This window comes from Marmota flaviventris, chromosome 14 (genome assembly GCF_047511675.1).
Source record: "Marmota flaviventris isolate mMarFla1 chromosome 14, mMarFla1.hap1, whole genome shotgun sequence".
Lineage (NCBI taxonomy): Eukaryota > Metazoa > Chordata > Mammalia > Rodentia > Sciuridae > Marmota > Marmota flaviventris.
This window is the reverse complement of record NC_092511.1, coordinates 90,798,788-90,820,812: the sequence shown is the minus strand read 5'-3', so window position 1 is coordinate 90,820,812 and position 22,025 is coordinate 90,798,788. Positions and strand designations below refer to the sequence as shown.

The 22,025-nt window shown below is 44.5% G+C and overlaps 1 protein-coding gene across 1 annotated transcript; it reads left to right on the top strand.

Annotated features, from left to right (window-relative positions):
* Positions 1-15,049: 15,049 nt before the first annotated feature.
* Positions 15,050-20,767, top strand: LOC114105379 (uncharacterized). Its single transcript, XM_071601269.1, has 4 exons — positions 15,050-15,070; positions 15,248-15,589; positions 15,869-16,070; positions 20,320-20,767. The coding sequence occupies exons 1-4, from the start codon at positions 15,050-15,052 to the stop codon at positions 20,412-20,414; spliced, it is 660 nt and encodes a 219-aa protein (XP_071457370.1). The 3' UTR covers positions 20,415-20,767.
* The last annotated feature ends 1,258 nt before the right edge of the window (positions 20,768-22,025 follow it).

Genomic DNA, 22,025 nt, shown 5'->3' with positions numbered 1-22,025 from the left:
ACTTACCATCTTAGATGCAAATATATTTGCATTAATATCTGGGAAGGTGTCTTTGCTTTCTAGGAGATTGCTGCTCACCCGTCTAAAGATTATCTTTTCTCGTCTCTCTTTCTCGGCTAATTCAGTTGTTACCACAGGTCTCCACCTTCTAAAAGGAAAGATTATATATCAGGACATGAGGGTCCTGGGGAGATGCCCTGGAGTCCATCCACAACCATTATTATATTTATTACTAATCTGTTCACCCTCATAGGCAAATGGGATCAAACCAACATAGGCACAAACAAGTAGTTCAACTGCTAAACCCTCTCTTTGTGATTCATCAGCTAATAAAAAGAACAAGCCAACATGGCAAATACCACTGTGGTCCTTCCCAGTGTCCTACTTCCCAATCCCATGATGGAGACCGCAAAGCCGCTGCTAACTTCCTCAGCTTTCTATGTAGCAGAAGTTTGTGTTTTCTTTTGTTTGTTTGTTTGTTTGTTTTAACTACCAGAAGAGAGCAGAAGGATACTGGCAGAAAAGTGGTATGGTCAGATTTTCCTTGCTGACGGGTCAAATTTTACACACTGTTAACTGAAATGTGAATGGAAAAGAGGAACGAAAGGGAAGAGAGAGAGAGACAGAAAAGGGTGGATAAGGAAGAGGAAGGAAGAGAAGAGGGGGGGGGAGAGGAAGGGAGGGAGAGAGGGAGGGAAAGAAGAGGAAAGGAAGGAAGTCCATGAAGCTCTAAGGACACAGACACACACAAGGAAATGCTATGAAGACACAGGAAAAGATGGACATCTCTTAGCCAAGAAGAAAGACTTCAGATGAAGCCAATCCTGCTAGCACCTTGATTTTTGGACTTCTAGCCTCTAGGATTGTAAGAAAATAAATTTCTGATAGAGGATAGAGACAACCTGTCTCTATCCTGTGGTTTCTCCCATTGCTGTCTAGAAGTTCCAGGCATGAGGGGACATGGGTAAGGGTGGGCCCACTCCAAGCCTACCCTTCCTCTTGGCATCTGATTGTGGTCGTGCCCTCTCTTCTGCCATCCCTACTCCCACTGCCCCCCACCCCAGCCCCAGGCTCCCCGTTGGTCCTCTCAATGAGTAATCTGTGGCTGCTTCTCTGGGTTCTCAGCAGACTGAGCTCAGGACCCTGCACTTGGCTCTAGATGTGCAAAGGAATGTTTTGAAACAGAAGGAAACTAAAAAACCAAATCTTTTCTTTCCTACTGCAGCTGCATTTAAAAGAATGCATTCCTGCCTTGGACTTAAAATATCTCATTTGTCATGCAAACTCAGCAGATACTCCTTTATCTAGGTCTTGCAATCTTCTTCTCAAGCTCTGACTGCCACGGATTCAATGCAAGGAGAGCCTACATCATCTCAAGGAAGAAAAACACAGCAGTTTAATATCAGGAAAGCATTCTGCCTGTGGCATTCTGCAGAAAGCTCACTCAGGCTGCGGACAGGAAATGAATTAAACATGGACAAGACAGGAGGGAGAGGGGCCACTTAGGATGCTCTTGCAAAAGTCCAGGCAAAGCATGATGATGAATGTAAGGTGGGGAAATGGAGTTGGAAAGGGGAAAATTAAAGAAATATTTAGATACCAATATGAAGATTCTAAGGCTCTACCATCAGTTGTTTCCTGCAGGAGGAGCTAGCTTGTACACCAAGTGAAGGAGCAGGTTGAGGGGCAGGGATGGGGTAGACCAGAAGGCAAGAAACCCAAGACCAGATCAGGTGAAGCCCATTAGCATTAGACTTAATGTGTTGGCTCAGGGTCCCAGGCTGGGTGTTCTAGAAGCCAATGCTGGGACTGAGTTCCAGGTATAAGAAGTTCATTAGAGATTTCTGTAGGCTGACTTGTTCCAGGGACAGACAGGTGCAAATGGTGGGAACAAAAGATTAAGAGAATAATTCTATGACATGGGCCCACCGGGCTGACCCCCACATATTTTCTTTCCCAGAAGCAATTTACTTGCAGCCCTGCCTGGCCTAAGTGGACAGGATATGTCACATTCCTTAGCAAATTACCTATTACCTGCAGTAGAAAATGCAGGCCCAAAATAATGTTGATGAGAGGAACCCAAGTGACCCTAAAGAAGGAGAACTTTGTGACCCTTTTGATAGACCAGATCCTGAAACTCAGAGGGATAAGAATAATTCCTCCTAACCATAAAACCTGTAAGAATTTATGGTTAAAAATCCAATTAGAACCAGTCAGCAGGGGCCAAGGTGACCTAGAGTTGCCATGGCAGTGGGGACTTGAAAGTCTGAAGTCACCCTGCTGTCCGTCAAAAGTCAAGAGGTGGACCTGGGCTGACCTCTCTGGAAACTTCTCTGGGACCCCTAATAAAACTGGAGCTCAAGAGAGGTACACTGTTCCTCTCCTTTCTGAGAGGACCCACTCTCTCCCTTGAGTGTCTCCTTCCCCTTTTCCTATCCCTTCAGTAAACTCTGTTACTCTGAGTGACATGTCTGAAATGTTTCTGACTTGATAGCAAAAAAAACGGAGTTGAAGGGGAGGGGTCTTTGTGTTGCCTCAGTTTCCTGGAAGGCCTCAGCTTTCTAACAATATCATTGGTGTCCTTCTACAAAAAAGGAAATTAGGACACAGACACCTTCTACAAAAAAGGAAATTAGGACACAGACACACACAAAAGGAAAGATGGACTTCTATAAGCCAAGGAGAAAGGCTTCAGAAGAAGCCAAACCTGCTAGCACTTTCACCTTGGATTTATAGCCTCTAGGATTGTAAAAAAAAATAAATTTCTGCTTTTTAAGCCATCCAGTCTGTGGTACTTTGTTATAGCAGCTCATGCTGACTAATACAGTGATCAATACCTGTGAAAGGAACAGGAGGAATAAGAATTAAGCAGAGAGGGCGGTGGAACTGCATTCAAGACCCCGAAGCGGTAGCTAATCTGGAAGGATTGTCCTGTAGAGCACAAGAGTGGCTGTGCCTTCTTAGGCCACCTTACTCAATCACCAGATGGAGGCAGCTTTCATGCCAACATGACCTCAGGCCAGGCAGCTCTGCATCTGCAGAGGACCCTGAAGGAGCTGATGGATGGAGGCTGTTTGCTGCGCAGGCTGGGCACACAGTGCAGGATATTGCCTTGGAGGAGGCAGCACATCTGCATGCCCATCACAGTTCACCCCCTCACCCTGCTCAGGTAGGTGTAGTTCCTCCAGGATTTCAGTGGACTTCACCTCTCTCCCCGAGAGGAAACTGATTTGTGATACAACCAGTGGATCCCACAGTCATAGACTCACTCCATGTCTCCTCTACTGTAAAATAGGTCCCGCTTTTCTGATGCTATGTAGGATCTGTTTTCACAAGTTCTAGTGCTCGACAGCATGGCAGGGTGACTGTAGATCACAGTAACCTGTTACATGTTTTATGAAGAATTAGAAAAGAGGAGCCGAAAGCCTCCAAATCCAAAGAAATTATAATAAGAAAGAAATGTTAATTGTCTGATTTGATCAGTACACATGTGTACAGGTATTAAAATATCCCACTGTACCCCCATAAGTGTGTACAATGACTACATGTTAAAATGTTTTTTAAAGAAAAATATATAGTTTTATTATTATTCGGGTTATGTTAAGGCCAACAAATCTAGAGCCAGCTGCTGGAGAAAAGACAATTTACTGCAATTTCCAAGAGAAAGGGGCATGGCACAGTGCAGTAGGGGGCGGTGGGTACACAGAGAAGTATCAGGACTGGACATTGGGTATAGGGAAGGGCAGGGAACAGGAGCAAAAGCCATTATTGCAGCTTCCACAGGAAGGAATGGGTGAGGCAAAGTAGGCAGGCTTGGAATTGGCTGGCTAGAATAATTTCAGGGGTCTCTGGAGTGTAAGAGTAGTCGCTAGGTGTCACGTACCTGGCCCTGGGGTGATTAAGGCAGAGTATAAGAACCTGATAGAGAAGGTGCTCGGAGATATGGCTCTGGATTGGTCAGTTTGCATTTGAAAGTTACACTCATGGATGAGTTATTTACTATCTCTAAGAACTGGCTAGCATTAAGAGAGACTGTTTTCTCAGGGATAGCCCCAGGTGGGAGAACATCAAAATACAAATACAGGATTGATAAAGAATCACATGCCAGTGAATCAGACATTATGGAAGCCTTTGCATGGTGTTGAGGGCACCTGAGCAGAAAATGCAAACCCATTCCCAGAATGTGTATATTTCCTGTGGAAATGAATGGAATCATCTTGCTACCGAGTGACCCCTTAAACTCTTTTTGAGTAGTGGTGCCATATTGGAGGTTTACTTTGGTCTCTGTTTCTGGCAGGTCAGATATCCACCAGAGACAGTAGCAAAATCAGTTTTAGTAAATGGGCGTCTCTGCTGTACCCACGTGTAGCCTCCAGCTCTGATAAGATATGATGGCCATTTAATTCATGTGCTCACCCTGCCAGCACTGGGACAATTACTGATAGACACCCATTGCCATCAAATGTTTGAGTCATTTTGTCTATTTGGTTGTTTAGTGTGATGGTTCTGGGAGAATTTTGTCCCACCTCCTCTCAGGGACACTTGGTAATACTTACAACATTTGTTTGTCACATGTGGGAAGTTGCCGGTAGCCTCCAGTTGCTGCTAGACATCCTCTGATGCAAAGGACAGTCCTCCAGAGCCAGGAATTATTAGCCCCAAATGTCAATAACATTGACCATTGAGCACCTCTTCCATGATGGATATACACTTGTGTAGGATACCTTGTCTTACAGGTATCCTCTCTCTTCACAGTCCCTCCCGTCCGTCCATCCACATGACTTTACCCCAGACCTTTTTGTGTTTGATCTTCCAACCTTATCCTTCTGAGCTCTTGACTAGTCAAGTCCACAGTTCACCAATGCCCACAAGTTTGTGTATATTCTAACTGTGTTACTTCCCTTTTCATACAGTCAGTGATCGGGTGTATTGCCCAAAGACCTGATCTTTGGGAAGGTTTTGCCTTGCCACTGTCTTTCAAGGTCCCCCTTGAAAGTAGTGTGCTTACTGTCCATTTGCAGTTTCCATGTATATGCCAACCCAGCCCATCTCTGTACCCACCTCCAGGCTTTCTCTTCCTCCTCCTTTTGTTGCAAAAGACGTCCACACCCGTGCGCACATACACATACCCACATAGCCAGAGATGTGAGCTGAAATTAGGGGAGTCGGGAGCACTAAAGTGTGGGATTCCTGTCCATGCAGATTGCTGGCTCTCTAGTCCTGATCCTGCTCAACCCTGCAGCTAACAATTTTATCTAAGATCTTACAAATGGTTGCTCTCAAGTCCACCCAATCTTATGACATGGAGGGACTGTCAGGACTCAACTCATGAGAAGCAGTGCCCTCTACTGGTCACTTGCTATCTGTGGTCAGAAAACATGACTCTAACAGGACATGGCAGCATAGCAGAAGTCATTTTTCCAAAGCTGTGTTCCTCTCCACTGCAGATAGTGTCTTAAATCATTTTATGTTGCTACAACAGAATATCTCAGACTGAATAATTTTTAAGGAAAAGAAATTTCTTTCACACTGCTGTGGAGGGCTGGGAAGTGCAATATCAAGGGGACTAGTGTTTGGGGAGGGCCTTCTGGATGTGTCATAACATGGCAGAGGGCACCACATGGCGAGACAGAGCAAGTGCACTAGCTGGAGTCTTTCTTCCTCTGTTCATTAAGCCATTAATCCTATCATGGAAGACTCCTCCTCATACCTCCTCTAACCCTAAATGCCTCTCAAATACCCCCTCCAAATGTCATCAATAGATAAGGTTGGAGATTAAGATTCCAATGCACAAACTTTCAGGGGACAAATTCAAACCACAGCTGACAGGATGGGCCTGCTACTGAACCTGATGATAGGATTTCTCCATTGTGGCTTCTCACAAACTCAACATGTTACCTTTTCCTACTGCTGATACCATAGGATCCTAATGGCATGAATGCTTATCCTGAAGCCTAGACCCAATGCAGAGCCTTTTCTTGTCCTGGGTCCCACTCACATGTGGGAGGCATTTATATTACCCAGTATATAAATGTATATGACATAGGCTGCCTCTCAAGATTCAAGAGGTCCACCACCTTCTTCATCATCAAAGTTGTAAAATGGAATCATTTATCTTTCATTTTGAAGGGAGACCTTAAAATATTTTAGGGATGGATCAGCCCTTGAGTCTTTGCAGAGGTGCCTCTCACCCTCTGGAACACACTTCCTCACCAAGGCCTCCAGGGTGCTAGCCACCTCTTGCTTATGTAGCCTACTCAACATACTGTCATCTCCAGGTAGCTCAAAGATCTTCAGACAACATGACAACAGAGAGTGAGTGAGTTGGCATAACCTTAGGAAAAAATCTGTGTAAATTGTTATCCATTTGCAAACTATTTCTGATCCTCCTTTTCAGACAGTCAAAGTTGCTAAGGTTGGCCTCTATTTTGTGATCCTCCTGCCTCAGCCTTGAGAGTCCCTAGGATTACAGGCTTCCACTACTGCACCTGACTAGTTCAAAATCTCCCCATTTCATGATTCCTAATTACACTTGTAAAGCCCCTTTTACCACATACTGTAAAATAATCAAGATTCCAGAGATTAGGAAGTAGACATCTTTGGTACCTATGATTCTGTGTCCCATACCCACTGTCAGGATTTTTATGGTAATCTGTTCTTTGAATAAGGCTACTTTTATTTCAAAATTGTTGGGCCCATTCATCAAGTTTGAGTGATTTCCAGTTGGGTCACAGTGTGGTAGTGACCAGCCAGCAGAAGGCTGCTTTTCACTTAGCCGTCAATATTCGGCCTCCTCAGTTTTAGTCAAGAAGGAGAACAGATGCCATTTATAATATGCATCACTGATATGATCGAGGAATGGCTTCTGACCACTTTGCATCTTATCAACTATTCTCTATCACTTTGTTGTGAGAGGTACAGCAGTCTACCCTTCCACAGCTTTGCTTTTCATGGTTTCAGTTACAGATAGTCAATTGCAGTGAACAGTTCAGTTGTATCTCTGCCCAAACTGTAAATATTAAATGAGCAATTCATAAGTTTTTAATTGTGCACTGTTCTGAGTAGCATGAAGAAATTTTATGCAATCCATCCTCATTTGGGATATTAATCATCTCCTTGTCCAGTGTATCCACACTGTATACATTATTCACCCGTTAGTCACTCCACCTCTGTCTCAGTTATCAGCTTGTCTGTCATAGCACTGCAGACCTTGCTTTTAAGTAAACTTACATAGTGGCCTAATTCTGCCTCAAAGTGCCTGTGTCACCTCCCTCCATCTCACCATGTAGTCATCACATCATCTCACATCATTACAAGAAGAGAAAGGATGAGTATAGTACATTCCCATAACTTTTATTATAGCATATCTGTGTAACCATTTTAGTCTTAATTATTATTTGTATCTGTACTGTGCTTGATTTATGGTTAAACTTTATTACAAGCATGTATGCATAGAGAAAGTGTAGTGTCTGTAGACAGAATATCTTCAGACATTCACAGGGTAGATTTTGTAACACATCCCTCAAAGATAAGAGGAGAACTTTTCATTGTCCTCATTTTTAGATGAAGAGACTAAAATTCAAAAGAGTCAAAGTAAATTGTTTCTGGTTACTAGCTAATAAATGTGCAGACCTGGAACTTACCACCTTACTCTGTGTGACACAAAACCCCATTCTTTCTACTCCATTTCACTGATAACCCTTGAAGAGAAGGTAATCCCTTTTATCTGAAGTCATGGCATTAACACAGGACACTCCTGTGCAAAAGCCCTCTCATTTCATTGATACAGCAACCCAAAGAGCGAATCAATATGTTTTTGAATGATGAACCAAATGGAGATGCCCAAAGGATCAGCAGCAGCTCTAATTTACATTCTGCTAAAATTTCCACTTTCTGTAAAAAGATTTAAAAAAAAAAAAAAAAGGACAGAAAAAAATCTGTCCACCGAGTCACGTTAGCAGATCTGTGGCTTGTTTCATGGAAGCAAAATGGCTTGTTTGTTAATGCGTCCTGGGGCCATTATTTATAATGGGCAGCAACAGAAAGCAGTAACGAAGCTGGCAGGCAGCAAGAAGCCACGTAAAATTTTAATTGGGAGGCATTTTCTGGATTTTGATTTTAAATGCCCTGTTGTTATAAACGGAAAGCAGCTTTCAAGAAAGATATGCATTATTATAGAGGTGAGGATTCAGAACTGTGTGAGTCGTTGGCTGGAGACACGAGAGAAAGGGAAGCTAGCCAAATCTCTTCTCCTTGACACTTAAATTGCATCATCATCAATAATAACATCAAATTATACACCACCTGAGAACAACTAACTGTTTAGCACACATATAACATGAGTAGAAAAATATAGGTTAGTATTCCTGTTCTACAATCAACTCAAAAGAACCTGTCTGGCACCTGTTTTGTGTTGGACGTGGTACTGGGGCCTATGGAAACAGAAGGAATGCCCTTGACACAGTGATCATGGCATTCAATGGTGTGAGATCCAGCATCACTGAGCAGGACAGGCCCAGGGCTCTGCCATAACTCAGAATTGGCAATCATGCAGGAGAAGCAGAAGACCAAGAGTCCTATAGGGGCGGGATTCACAGAGAGTGGAGAAGAGTTGAATGAACAAAAGCAAGAGCAATGAAAGGTTTAGGGCAGAGAATCTGCCTTAGTCAGGACTCTATTGAGAAGCAGAAGCAAGAGAATACTAGAGATTCACAGGCCAAGATTGATTTTGAGGAATTGGCTAATGTGATTATGGAAGCTGAGAAGGCTCATAATCTGCCATTTGCAAGATGGAGACCCTGAAGCCAGTGGTTTGATGTCCATCAAAGCCTAAGACCTAAGAACGAGGGGAATGAATGGTGTTAGTGCTAGTCTGAGTCCAAAGGCTCAGGACTGGGAGTGCCAATGTCCAAGCACAAGAGAAAATGGATGTCTTAGCTCAAGGGAGAGAATAAATTTTCCCATTCTCCATCCTTTTGTTCAATTTGGGCCCTTAATAGACTGAAAGATGGCCAGGTATGGGACCATCTTCTCCACTCAGTCTACTGATTCAGATGCTTATCTCTGTTACACACATTGCACCAGAAGCAGTGCTCTCCCAGGTGTCTGGGAATCCCTTAGCCCAGTCAAGTTGACACATAAGAGTAGCCATCACAGAAACTATCTAAAAATTATTATTGATTGTGTGATTTTTCAAATTGCAGGTGTTGACCCATTACCAGGTTGTGAAATTAGATTAATTCAGTGGATTTTGAAAAAAATTAATAGAACGGAATCGAAAAAAAAAATAAGAGTACATGGCACCTAGTAAGGCCTGGGGTTGTTTCACAAGCATTTTCATAGGGTTTGCTTTTGTGCCTGGGTCATGATGTGAAATGTATTTCTCATTGTAGGTGACAAACCAAACAAGGTGGCAAAATTCTGATGCAAGGGAAGCTGTTGTGAACTCACTGTCAAACCATGGGAACTGTTAATCAAATTTGTTACACAGGGAGAGTTTTCTTGAAACAGAAATGACCTAGTGATATGGTCAAGATCAGGAGCCCTTTTTCCTGAGATGTGCCACAGAATAAATGTGCCTGGTATACAATGGCATCAACGATGACCTGCACTTATGGATGCCACTCTAAGACTTTCGTGTCTGACATTTTTAATAACTCCCCTATGAAGAAACTACTGTTGTTATACTTATTATACAGATGGGGACATGAAGCATAAAGTGTCACAAGCCAGCCATGGGCTGTGTGTGTGAACTATGTGCACTTGAGCGTATGAGAGAACTGGACTGACGTTGCCAACTGATTGGGCTGTGTGACGTACATATCCTTTTCGCTCACTCTGCCTATGATCCCCACACAGCACTTGAGATGGGTGTGGCTTTCCAAGATGTCAGTCAATCTGCTGACCACAAGACATCACCAAGCAACCCCCTAAAACCCAATCCCTTGCCTTATTTGGATGGAACTTTCTCGAATGTCTTCTCCCCAGTAAATAGGAGGGTTTCAGGCGTGGTCTCTCTCTTTTGCCTGCCTCTCAGGCCTCCTTTGTGGGAGCTGAGGTCACTATACTCCTAAAAAGATATATTCTGTCTCTGTGTGGTTATTTAGTAGCCATCCCAATTCACCTGAAGTGACCCTGACTGATTCAGTTGTGTGTCACGGCAGTAAAGGACATCACTCTCCCAGAGCCACAGAGCTAGGAAAGGTAAAGTACAGCTTGAAATTCAGCATGGCCCCAAGCTTCGTGTTTGGAGCACTTCCCATTGACCCCTGCTAAGACTGTAAGCTCTTTGAAGGCAAATTCTATCTGGGATATGTTTGTTGTTTTTAAAATACTTTTCTGTTATCTATTGCTGCATCATCACTACCCAAACTTAATGGCATTAGACAACCTCTTTATTAAGTGCACAGATTTGGGGAAGGAGGGATGAGGAATCTGGACAGGGTGCCAAGGAGGGGACATCTCTTCTTTACAGTGCATGAGGTGTCAGCTGGAAAGACTCCAGGAGCTGGAGGTAACTTGGAGGCAGGTCCCTGAACTAATCAGAAGGCGTCTTCCTCATACACCTGGTGCCTGGGCCGAGTGCTGCCAGGTCTGGGGAACACCTGGAAGGTAAGCATTCCAAGGAAGCCACCCCAAAGCTGCACACCTTTCCCTATCTGGCCCCCAAATATCACATATCGACTCTGCTACCCTTCTGCATTGGTCAGCCCATCCAGATCCTGAGGAGGGGACGCAGTCCTCACCTGCTGATGTTTCAACCCCCTCCCCTACGATACTCTCACTTTGCTTGGTTTCTAACTGGTGCACACAAGCTCCTGTGCCATCAGGCAGCTGGATTTCTTTTGATGTGGGAGAGTGAGGCTTGAGTTCCTTGTGATGCATAGGGCACTTTGTGGTTAATAATCTGCTGTTCATTACAATGATCTGTAGCCTCTATAATAGTAAATGAGCTGGAACCACAGATATATTTACTGCCTTCATTTAGTTGCTAGCATTAGGCTTATTTGAAAGTATTTTCTCTCCACTTGGACTGAATTTCTTTTATCTAAGCTTATCTTCAATGTCAATAAGTCCAGCACTCCCAACAGCTGGAAGTCCAGATATTACACATCTTCCTTCCATTAATCTTCTGTAAGTTGATCTTTACAGCCATCCAGCCCATTCATCACAGAAAGCTGTCCTTTCTCATTTGTATGGTCTTCCATTTAGCTAAACCAAACTCTATTTCTTTATCCAGATGAAAGTTCTTTGTCATTTTAATAGTTCATGGAGTTCTCTCTCAGAGCTGGGAGCAGACTATCAGATGGTCCAGAAAGAACAAATGGGTGCTAATAATGTTCTTTGTTATGCTGCATCTTAACCCATCACTAGGGCTTGTTGGTGACATTTTTTCCAGGAACAATCACCAGGTCTGAGTATCCCCAAAACATTCCAGGTTCTGTAAGAAGACCTGTAATTTGGCAGTCCTCTCATGAATAGAATTAGACACTGTATTTCTCTCGTTTCCCTTATTCTACAAAAGCCAAAGACTGGACTGTATTCACGAACACCATCCCTAATTGATGCCAAGTGCATCAAAAGTCTTTTAAAAAAATCAATGTAATCCATATTATGAGATAGGAAAGGAAAAGGGAGTTAAAAGAGGAAAAGGGAAGGGGGAGAGAGGGGAGAGGGAAATGGGGAGGCAGAGAGAAAAGAGAAAAGATGGTTGTTATGGTTAAAATCTTAAATATTCCCCAAAGGCCCATGTGCTAAAGGATTGGTCCCCAGCCCTGGTGCTTCTGGGAGATGGTAAAACCTTTAGGAGGTGGGGCCTAGTGGGAGGAAGCTAGGTCATTAGGACATGCCCTTTAGGAGGTGGGGCCTAGTGGGAGGAAGCTAGGTCATTAGGACATGCCCTTTAGAAGGAGGGACCTAGTGGGAAGAACTGAGGTCATTAGGACATGCCCTTTAGGAGGTGGAGCCTAGTTGGAGGAAGTGAGGTCAAGCATATGAAGCAGGGTTTATTTAAAAAGGGGTAACACAGACTTCTCCCGCAAGGGAGAAGGGGGCCATAGCTGGCATCATGATATCCCCAGAAGCGAGGTATTCTGCTCTTTTTATATTCCTAGGCTTCCTTTGTTCTCCTGCCTTTTCCCCCTTATCCTTATCCTTCCAGAGGAGTGACTAGGCCCAGGAATGCTCGGTGGGGAGGTCAAAAGTGGGAAACAGGTGGGCTGAAGGGGGAAGGGCAGGATGGAGCAGCCAAGGACACATTAACTACCTTATAGCTCCCTGTATGGAGGGGCAATTCCTGGGACAGGTTATCTTGGAAGCAAGTTGGAGCAAGGGCAGGTTCTTGATAAGGACGGAGGAGGGGCTCTGAAGGAATTAACACTTTAATCCCTCAGGGGACAGTCTCCAACACCCAGACTCACTCAAAATTGGCCTTGATCAATGTGACTCGATTTACCTATCTACACTGACTGCCTGTCTAATTCTGGCTTCAGTGGGAGGAAGTTGGTCATTAGGACATGCCCTTGAGGGGATATTAGTGGTCCTGCCCATCTTCTCTTTTTGCCTCCAGCCCCATGACCACGACCTAGGAACAGCTTCTCACCGTGAGGTTCTGCTTCACCACAGGCCCCAAAGCAAAGGAACCAAGTGCCCATGAACCGAGTCCTCCCCAAGCTGTGAGCCAACACAAATCTTTCCTCTTTTAAATTAGTATTCTAAGTTATTGCCTCAGAGTAACAGAAAGCAGACTGACACAATGTTTCTCTTTAGGAAAAGGTCACCAAAATCCATAAGCACACCAGGGCAGGGGACCATACTTCCCATTTCAGGAATGAGAATGGAACCATCAGAAGAACTGGAGTGTCATTATCAACGCTCAGGATACCAGTCCCAGGGCTTGCCTCCCTAGGCCCTGACCCCCTGCCCCCAGGGAAGGGGAGCAGGGAAGCAGGTTTGAGTCACCCGAGCTAGCTGCTGGGCTTGTGACAGGACATAGAAATGGTGGCCTGGGACAAACCCCTTGGGGAGGATGCTCTATGATGTGTGTGCACTCACAGGAAGCACTGTCTGTACCAACACCAGGTCAGGAAATGATGAGGACCTTATGAGGAAAGCTGAGGCTGTGGGTGAGGATTCCCAGCTCAATCTGTTTACAGTCTGGATGGGCTGATGCGGCACACACAGCCACGGACAGCACTCATCACCCATGCAGAGCAGGTCCTGGGTCTCAGACAGGGGAGACTGCCCTCTGCCTGAGGCTGTCAGGGACAGCTTTGCCAGGCGCAATGCTGGAGCAGGGAGGAGAGGGGCATCAGTCCATTAGCTGAGACCACTCTGGCCATGCAGGGTAGACAGGGAAAGAGGCTTCCCTTCATCCCCTAAGAGATCACTTCCTGAAGTCATACCAATAAGGAACTCCACAGTATTTAAGAATTCCACCAAGCCCTGCCAATAAGCATCTGCACTTCCCTCCCGGTGCCTCTGCAGAGAGAGGAGAGCCATTTTGTCTTAGGTATGCTCTGTTTCTACTGCAACAGGAAGCAGGTAAGAGCCTTTTCTGTCTACTTAGGGTAAGGCTGAGATTGTTTGGGGGGCAGTGATCCCTCTGGGTTTAGGGGGTACGAGCAGTGGGAATACTCTGAGCACCTTTCCAACCTGTCTGGGCCAGGCACTATATGTGCAAATATGCTTCCTGGCAGCATTGATGGACAGACTTCATTCACAACCCAATTTTTTTCCCCGTCGAGAAAACTGAGGCACAGTGATGCCAAGTAACTTTTCCAAAGTCACTCACTAGCAAGAGACAGAATTGAAAGCCAGGCAGGCAGTCTGAGTCTAGAGCCACCATCTTGACTGCCTGTTACCTCTTACTGATGCTTGCAAAGCTGCTCACTGACAGACATGCCTTGACTCTTCCCCTGAAAAAGTTTAAATGCTTTAAGTATCATGTGTCCTGTGTACAGCCTGAGTCTCTTCATTCTAGAAAACTGTTCTTCTGAGGTTCAGTTAAGAATCCATTTCTATCCCACACCTGCACGGGACTTAGAAACAGAATGAGGCCCAGCATTCCAGAATTAATCTCTGCAATGCTTGGGCCCTAGGACTCTGAGCAAACCAGTGGGGAACCCAGCTCTTCTGGTGGGTACCAGACCCTCCAGATCTCACTCCCAGGACTCTTAGGGGCTGCCAGGGACACCTTAGTAGTTTGTAACCTGCACTTGGATTCAGACTGCTGGTGAGAACTGAACTGAATTCCTTTTGGAATTGAAATAAAAATTCTTTTCTGGAAGGATGGGCTTCAGTCAAAGCTGTCAATGGGTCTGGGACACAGTAACAACTGTCACTTCATGGATCAATGTTCTCTAGTTCATGGTCTATCAGGGACCGCAGGCCAGCAACAGTTTTGCATAATTCTTGACAGCCAAATCCTTGACAGTTTTGGACAAAATTAAGGTCCCCACCAAAGCCAAGCAATACAGGTAGATCTCTAAACACGGACCCGGAAAACAGTGAGTGTTCAGTGAACAATTAGTTAATAAATAATGGCCAGATGATATTAAGGAATTGTTCTTAATTTTGCCAAGTGGGAAAAATGATAGTATGATCCTGTTTTGAAAAGAGTCCTATGCCTCTTTGTTGGGGAAGAGAGGAAAAGACAGAAGAATGGAAGGTGTTCCACAGTCTTTGAAGCTGGAGATGAGCACTATTGGCTCATTACTTTTGATTCTTAAAAATTCCATAAGAAAATCAAAACTGCTCTTCATACCCAGATGCAAATGACTGAACCAAGTGTTATTTTTCCTAAGAAGCCCATTTTTGCGGGTTCAGATAGAATAGCATGTGGAATTGCCTGTCCTAGTCCCCCAATCTTGACCCGTCCCTGGATGTCCAGGGCCAGGAAAACAGGTAGAATACATTGGCTCTCAAAGGGCTCACGACCCCGGCGCTCTCCTCTCAGCTTGCCTCTCCTTAGCCCTGCCTCTTGGGCACTCAACCTTCCAGGTCTCAGTTTTGTTGTTCTTAGAATGGTTGGCTCCTCTGAAGCAGAGGTATGCAGGCGTCCCAAGAGGAGGTAGGTGGGAGGCCTCTCCGAGCTGGGCAGGTGAGCCTGGGATTCTAGCATTTTCATGAGATTGCTCGCGGACGCTTGGGTGGGTGGAGACGATCACGATTAAGAAGGAACACACATACACGCACACACGCACATACCCACACGCACACACGCACAACCCTCCCTTCTTCCTTCCAGTCCTCTTCCTTTCACCCCGCCCTCTGGGGGGCGGTGCCCTGGTCCCTGGGGAGGTTCCCTGGCTGGGGGCTCCGGAGGATTGCGCCTAGCCGGGTGGCGGGTTGCCTGAGGAGGATTTGGGCTCCGGCTGCTGCAGCCTGGTGGCCAGCACCGCGGGGCCCCTCCTCTGCGCCGCCCTCGCCACTGCCACCGCCGCCACCGCCTCCTCCTCTCACTCCTCCTCTTCCTCGTCCTCCCCATCCTCCTCCTGGTCCCCAGCAGCCGCGGCTCGGGGAGCATCCGGCAGCGCAGCGGGCGCGCACCCTTTGTCTCTGGCCGCCGTGCGCGGGGCCCAGCGCAGGCGTAAGTGATGGGTGGCCGGGTCGCAGGGGGCTCGGCGGGGAGCGGGCCGGGGTCTCGGGCGCTCCCTGCAGGGGATGCTGGGCGGGCTCTATCCTCCGGATTCGCGCCACTTGGGGTGCCGGGCGGTGGCGGCGCGCGGGGGCATGGGGCGCGCGGAGGGGCGCGGAGCCGGGAGCTGCGGCCAGCCGGGCCGCGGAGGGGCTGCAGGCTGGCAGGGCGCCGCAGCCGCGCATCCGCGGACGTGCGGCTTGGGTGCAAATCCTGTTTCTCTGGGCGCAGGCCACGCGGGGACGGAGGAGGCAGAGAGGACGGGCAGTCATGGAGAAACGGGAGAGAGGAGCCGGCCGAGCGTCACCGCCACCACCATCACCATCACCACCATCACCACCATCCCTGACCGCCGCCCATCCCACCCCCAGCCTCATCGTCCATCTCATCTCCCGTGCAATGCCAACTTATCAGACACTGTCCTTGTCATCGGGTAATACTCTGAAAAAAAATTATGGAGTGAGCCAAATTAGGAATAAGTACCTCTACTGTGCGCCATTCATCTTGGGGTTGCCACTTACCTACCTCAGTTTTCCCATCAGGAAAAGGGACACTGCGAGGCTTCATCCCTCAGTCAGACTGAGGAGGTTTGGTGGCTTTCAGATTTTCTAAGGCTGGCGCTAGAAGAGACCTAGATGTAACAACTCTATTGGTAATAATGATGAATATGATGGTAATGTCCTCATTAGATTAGATAATTGGGAGTTTAAAAACTTTCTCTCTGATCTTTGGGTGTCAAAATACCAATAGTAAATCAAAAATAAGAAAAGTCAAACTTCCACTACACTATTGCTCAATAGAAGCAAAAAGATTCTTTTGTAGGAAAACCATTCCAGAAAACTAAGGGCAGTAACTTTGATCTGATGTGTGGACAACGCTGTTTAGTGCCAAGTGATTGTGTGGTGCTCATTATTTTGGATGCGTACAGTGTCCCTGGGTGTTTTTCACCCTACCTGGAAAATGTTTTGATTACTGCATTTCAAAACTGGCTTTCACCCTTCGAAGGGACTGCTGACCAGTCATATCCACAGAGATTTCAAGAATGTTAGGAAGTCCTGTCATGGGAACCTTCTTTAGAAAAGCAAAACACAGAAAACAACCTTCTAAACCCACCACCTTTCTCTAGAAAATGAACCCTGAATTTCCATGTTTTATGTTTTGTTCTAAGAAAGACTACTAGACCATTCTGAATTTCTTGACAAGATGGAAATTTTTTCTTCCCCCCCAATCACCATATCATGTCTCCTCATTAATAGGACTGTAAAGGCCCACATGGCATAGTTTGCCTTGTGTCTTTATTTCTTCAGTGCAGAAAACAATAAGTGATATTATTAAAAATAGTGTGGACCCAGCTGAGCTGCAGTTGTCATTACCATAGTTTAAGATCTCAGATGTTGAAGTATAATTACACATCATTAACTCAAACCTCCCTAATTTGTGAAGCAGGATTTTAAAATAGTGTATGTAATTTTGTGGAAAATGACTTTGAAGTAATTTCTTTTCCTAAAAATATTTCAGGGCCTCAAGTTTAAGTAAGGAGTAGTCAATCTAAAATAATCACATTTCAGACACAGATTCAAATAATAACTTCACTATGTTTTAAATTCCAGATCTTTTATTTAGCACCTTAAGAAAGCTTTATGTCTTTGATTGTATATTAGTTCATCCTGGCTGGAGTTGCTATAATAAAATCATAGGGTGATTTACAGACTATAGAAACATGTTGCTCACAGTTCTAGAGTCCAAGATGGCAGTGTCTGGTGAGGGCTTGTCTACTTTGTAGATGGCACCTTCTCAGTGTCTTCACATGGCACCATGGACAAGAGGCTTCCTTGGGCCTCTAATTTTTGAGACAGAGTCTCCCTTTGTTGTTCAGGTTGATCTCAAACTCATCATCCTCCTGCCTCTGCTTCCTGAGTAATTGTTACTACAGAGGCATGACTTCTGGCTATGGGCCTCCTTTATAAGGGTGCTAATCCCATTCTTGAAGGTGAGCTGTCATGACATAATTCCTTTCTAAACACCCACCTCTTAATCCTACTGCAGGGGGGAAAGGGCTAAAATAGAATTTTGGAGGCACACAAACATTCAGACCATAGCAAGTTGTCATTGAGTTTTGTTGTTTTTTATATAAGAATTGGACCCAGGGGCACTTAATCACTGAGCCACATCCCCAACCCTTTCTGAAATATTTAGAGACAAGGTCTCACTGAGTTGCTCAGAACCTCACTAAGTTGCTAAGGCTGGCTTTGAACTTGCAATCCTCCTGCCTCAGCCTCCTAGGTCACTGGGATTACAGGCATGTGCCACCCTGCCTGGCTATTGAGTTCTATTATTATTATGTCCCACATGAATGATTTTAGCCCATGTTATTTTTAATATCTCCATATAAATTATACTATAATTTAAAATTATTCATTCATTTTGGCTTGTTTTATTTTTTGGTAGTGCTGGGAATCAAACCCACGGCCTCATACATGCTGTACCATGGAGCTAATCTTCCATCCTTCATTTGATTTTATTGAGGTATTAGTTACATACACAAAATGCATAATTCTTCACGTACAGCTTGAATAATTTTCACCTGTGTATATATCCTCCTATAACCTCCAAGCACAAAAGGGGCAGAATATTTCCATCATTCTAGAATATTCCTTAATGAGCCTTCCCTGTTAGTATCCTTCAGACATAACCACTACTTTACTTCTATTAACATATAAATTTTTAAAAATAATTTCTAAATAGTCTTTTACATTTTGACCCATTAAGTTAGTTGGCCTCATCCTTCAGCGTTTCTGACTGAGTCCTCTCCTGGGGCGGTAACTGCAGACGTGAACTTGTCCTGGGTACTTACGTGGCACTAATTAAACAAGCAAGGGCGAAACCTTGCGCGGATGCGGAGGGTCTGAGGAACCAGGGAGGCCTTAGCTAAACCAGTTTGGTTTTGTTTGATGGGATAACTGGAAGACTTATGGAATTTTTAAGATTGGAAAATGAAAAATGGGTAGACGTTAGCCAGATAAAACATGGGTTAAGAGGAGAAGCGTAGCACTACTCCAGGTGGAACATCTTGAATCATGGCTCAGAAATAAAAATAAGTTGAGGATGCTCCGTGTGGGTGCTCTGAGGACTGCGGCAGGAGAAGGGACCATCACAAAGACCCACGGCCCTGCTGAGGGGCGGGGCTGTGCTCTAAGAGCGAGGGGACTGACATGGTGGGCATGGGGGAGAGAGAGCCCAGCACTGGCTGGATGCTGGTGGACCAGGGTTGCAGGAGGACCTGCGTGGAGGTTGTATGGGTGTGCAGATGATGGACGGGCACCTTGCCTAGGCGTAGCAATGGGAATGGAGTGAAGATTTAGAAGGCAAAATGAACAAATCTCTGAGGGGCAGGTTCAAGGTCTTTCTTCGGTCTTACGAGATGGATGGATGATAACTTTGGAAATATGGAGGAAGAATCAGATGGATATTATTTGATTTTTTTAATTTTTAAATTTTTTAAAAATTGCTGATAATTGTGTATAACAAGGGAGTGCAGTGTGATAATTCAGTCAATTAATATATTGTTCAATGACCACGATGATTAGATATTTGCTTTGGGAGCATTTGAGTTCCTCTCCTCTAGCTTTTCATAAATTTCTAAGGGAGTGTCATGAAGTAGAGTCATCCTGCTGTGCTAGCAAACACTAGAATTTATTCCTCTTATTTAACTGCAGTTTGGTCCCCCTTCTGCAGCCTCCCTTCCTTTTCTCTGATCCATCCCTCTGTGAAGACATTTTGGTCACCAGCGAGCATATGGAACACTTAGGTAGAAACATCTAATAGGAAGTCGGAACAAATGTTGGTTGTGCATGTTCCACATGCCAGGCATGCTCTGTCCTTTGGAATGCAGTCAGGAAGAAGACCATAAACCCTGCCATAGTGAATCGCACAGCCAGTAGCCACAGTCTAGGGAACCACCAGGTTAAATTGAAAAGTGAAGGCTTCAGTGAATGAGATGGCTCAGTTAGATTTCAGTGAAAGCAGTGGCCTAGGACAAGATCCCAAGGAGCCCCAAGAGATAAGAAGGAACTGAGACTGGTTAACAGGGACAGCAAGAGAGGCTGGGCTTCAGAGGTGGAGGGAGAGGTCCCTAGTGTCACACACAGCTGAGAAGTTAAAGAAACTGAGGTCTAGAGATGATCTATTGTGATGCTTTTCAAAGTGGGTTCTCCAGACCAGCAGTAGCAGCACCAATCCTGGAACTTGTTAGAAACTAGCAAACTCTTTAGCTCCACCCCAGGCTAACTTCATCTGAAACTCTGGGGGTGGGACCCAGCAATCTCTGTTGTAACAGTCCTTCTAGGGAATTTTGATACACACTAGAGTTTGAAAATCACAGCTCCATTGCATTAACTGATAAATAAGTAATTGGTGACTGGGAAATTTGGTGAATGTATTTTCGTAGAGGTTAAACCCAGTTTGAGAATTAAAAAAAATAAAAAAATCTTCAGCAGGAATGTTAAAGCTTTTTAGTTTTTCAGTTTTGATTAAGAAATTTCAAGTGTTTTACTTTCTTTTGCATGGTTGGCTTTCTTTTTCTTCTATTTTACCAGCTATTTGATCATTGATTCATATTTGTTTCACTCTATTCTGACTTTTGAAGTTTTTTTTTTTTTTTTCTTATCTACTTTGAAACACAGGGTCTCAACACAGGGCACCTGCATCATTGATCTGGTTCACCACCCTTGACTCTGAAATTGAGGAACTGAAATACCAAAACAGAGAGCAATCATGAAGATAAGTGAATCTCAGCCACCTGAAAAAACACCCAGATAGTTAAGTTAGCTCTTCCAAAAAGTTGCAAGACTCTATTAGAGATAGATTTCTAATAATTTGAAAATTCGTTATTCATGAGAAATAATTGGAAGTGTGCCCTTTTCATCTCAAGTGATCCAACAAGGTAACCACAATTATTGTATTTCTGATGTACTTATGAAGGAAAATACTCTTATTAACTAGGTCTTTTCCTGATCCTTTTGTTGATGGCCTCCCTATATCTTCTTGCAGTTGATAGGAAGAATTAGAGCATATTGCTTTGTTTTGCTATCACCATGGGAAAATAAATGGTAATTGAAGAGAAACTGATAACAGATATTACTTCTATTGCTATCCATGCTCAAAATGAAAACTTGGCTGTTTATAAGAATAAAATCTGGTAGGCAGTCCAGCACACTCTCTAGCAACACACACAAAGAAGGTCCCCAAAGGTTGAGTGAATAGATGGAGGGATGGGAGGGAGGGTGCATGGATGGATGGGTACATGAATGGACAAAGAATGGATGGATAGATTAATGAGTGGGTGGATGTATGGATGAGGAGATAAAAGGATAGATGTGAATATAGGTATGGAAGGGCACATGAAAGAATGGATAGGTGGGTGAATGAATGGATGGATGAGTAGGTGGAGGAATCAGTGCATAAGGGGGTGGATGTCTGGATGGGTAAATAGATGGTTGTTGGAAGAGTGGATAAAAAGATGGTGTTGGAGAGTTCTGCCTAAAGAGGGAAAGGCAGTGTTTTGTTTTGTTTTAAATATATTGTTTCTCTTGAGTAGGGTAAAGTGAACTGAGCTGAAAATTTAAAGGTTTTAGAGATGCTACCACTCATTTCTAATGTTATCATATATAAATTCTCTAGCATCTCTTATTCCTCCTGTTAGTTTTGAGATCAGGACCAAATAGTATAATGACCATAAGCATGTTGTTGAAACTGCAAAGTGTCATCAGAATGTAAAGACTGTTTGTTATGTGTGGTTAGATAATGAAGTATAGTTTGGGGGTGCTTTTTCTCTTCTTTGGGGATATCCTGGGAATTCTATGTGTGTACAAGACATTGGCAAGCTCTCTTCGTTGGGGAAGAGCCTACTCCTGTCTGCAATGGGTGATATAGTGATCTTGGCTGAATGAATACAGTGTTGTTCTATTTATGGTTTGTGGGTTGGAAGCACACATTACCAGAATGTCAAATCTGCCATTTATTGATTAAAGCAAGATGAAAATATACAGAGTTAAATTTGATACAAAGAGAAATACTAGACAAATTATAGCACAGGTGAGAGTTAACTCTCTATGGCAAAAGTTGTGAAGGCAGTGGACACCAATATGACTAACTTCTGGTCACCTCAAGCTTAATGTAGCCAAGAGTGAGGTGCATAAATGTAACCTGAAGTTAATTGCTACTGAGAATATATCATGAGAAATTTGTTTTATAAGCCAAGGACAAGCTAGGGGCACACTATTTCCACTGACCTGCACGTGCTACCAGCCCTCGAGATGGGCCAGCTGGTGTCTTCACTGACGGGAGAGTGCTGTCACAGCATTGTCTGTGCAAGCCGATTCTCTTAAAT

What these genes read in the sequence shown, in the direction of transcription:
- LOC114105379 (XM_071601269.1), top strand. Translation starts at nt 15,050, where the DNA reads ATGCAGGCGTCCCAAGAGGAG. An exon ending in GCGCGGGGCCCAGCGCAGGC is followed by an intron (nt 15,590 to 15,868) that starts GTAAGTGATGGG and finishes CTCTGGGCGCAG; the next exon opens with GCCACGCGGGGACGGAGGAG. An exon ending in GACACTGTCCTTGTCATCGG is followed by an intron (nt 16,071 to 20,319) that starts GTAATACTCTGA and finishes TTTGAAACACAG; the next exon opens with GGTCTCAACACAGGGCACCT.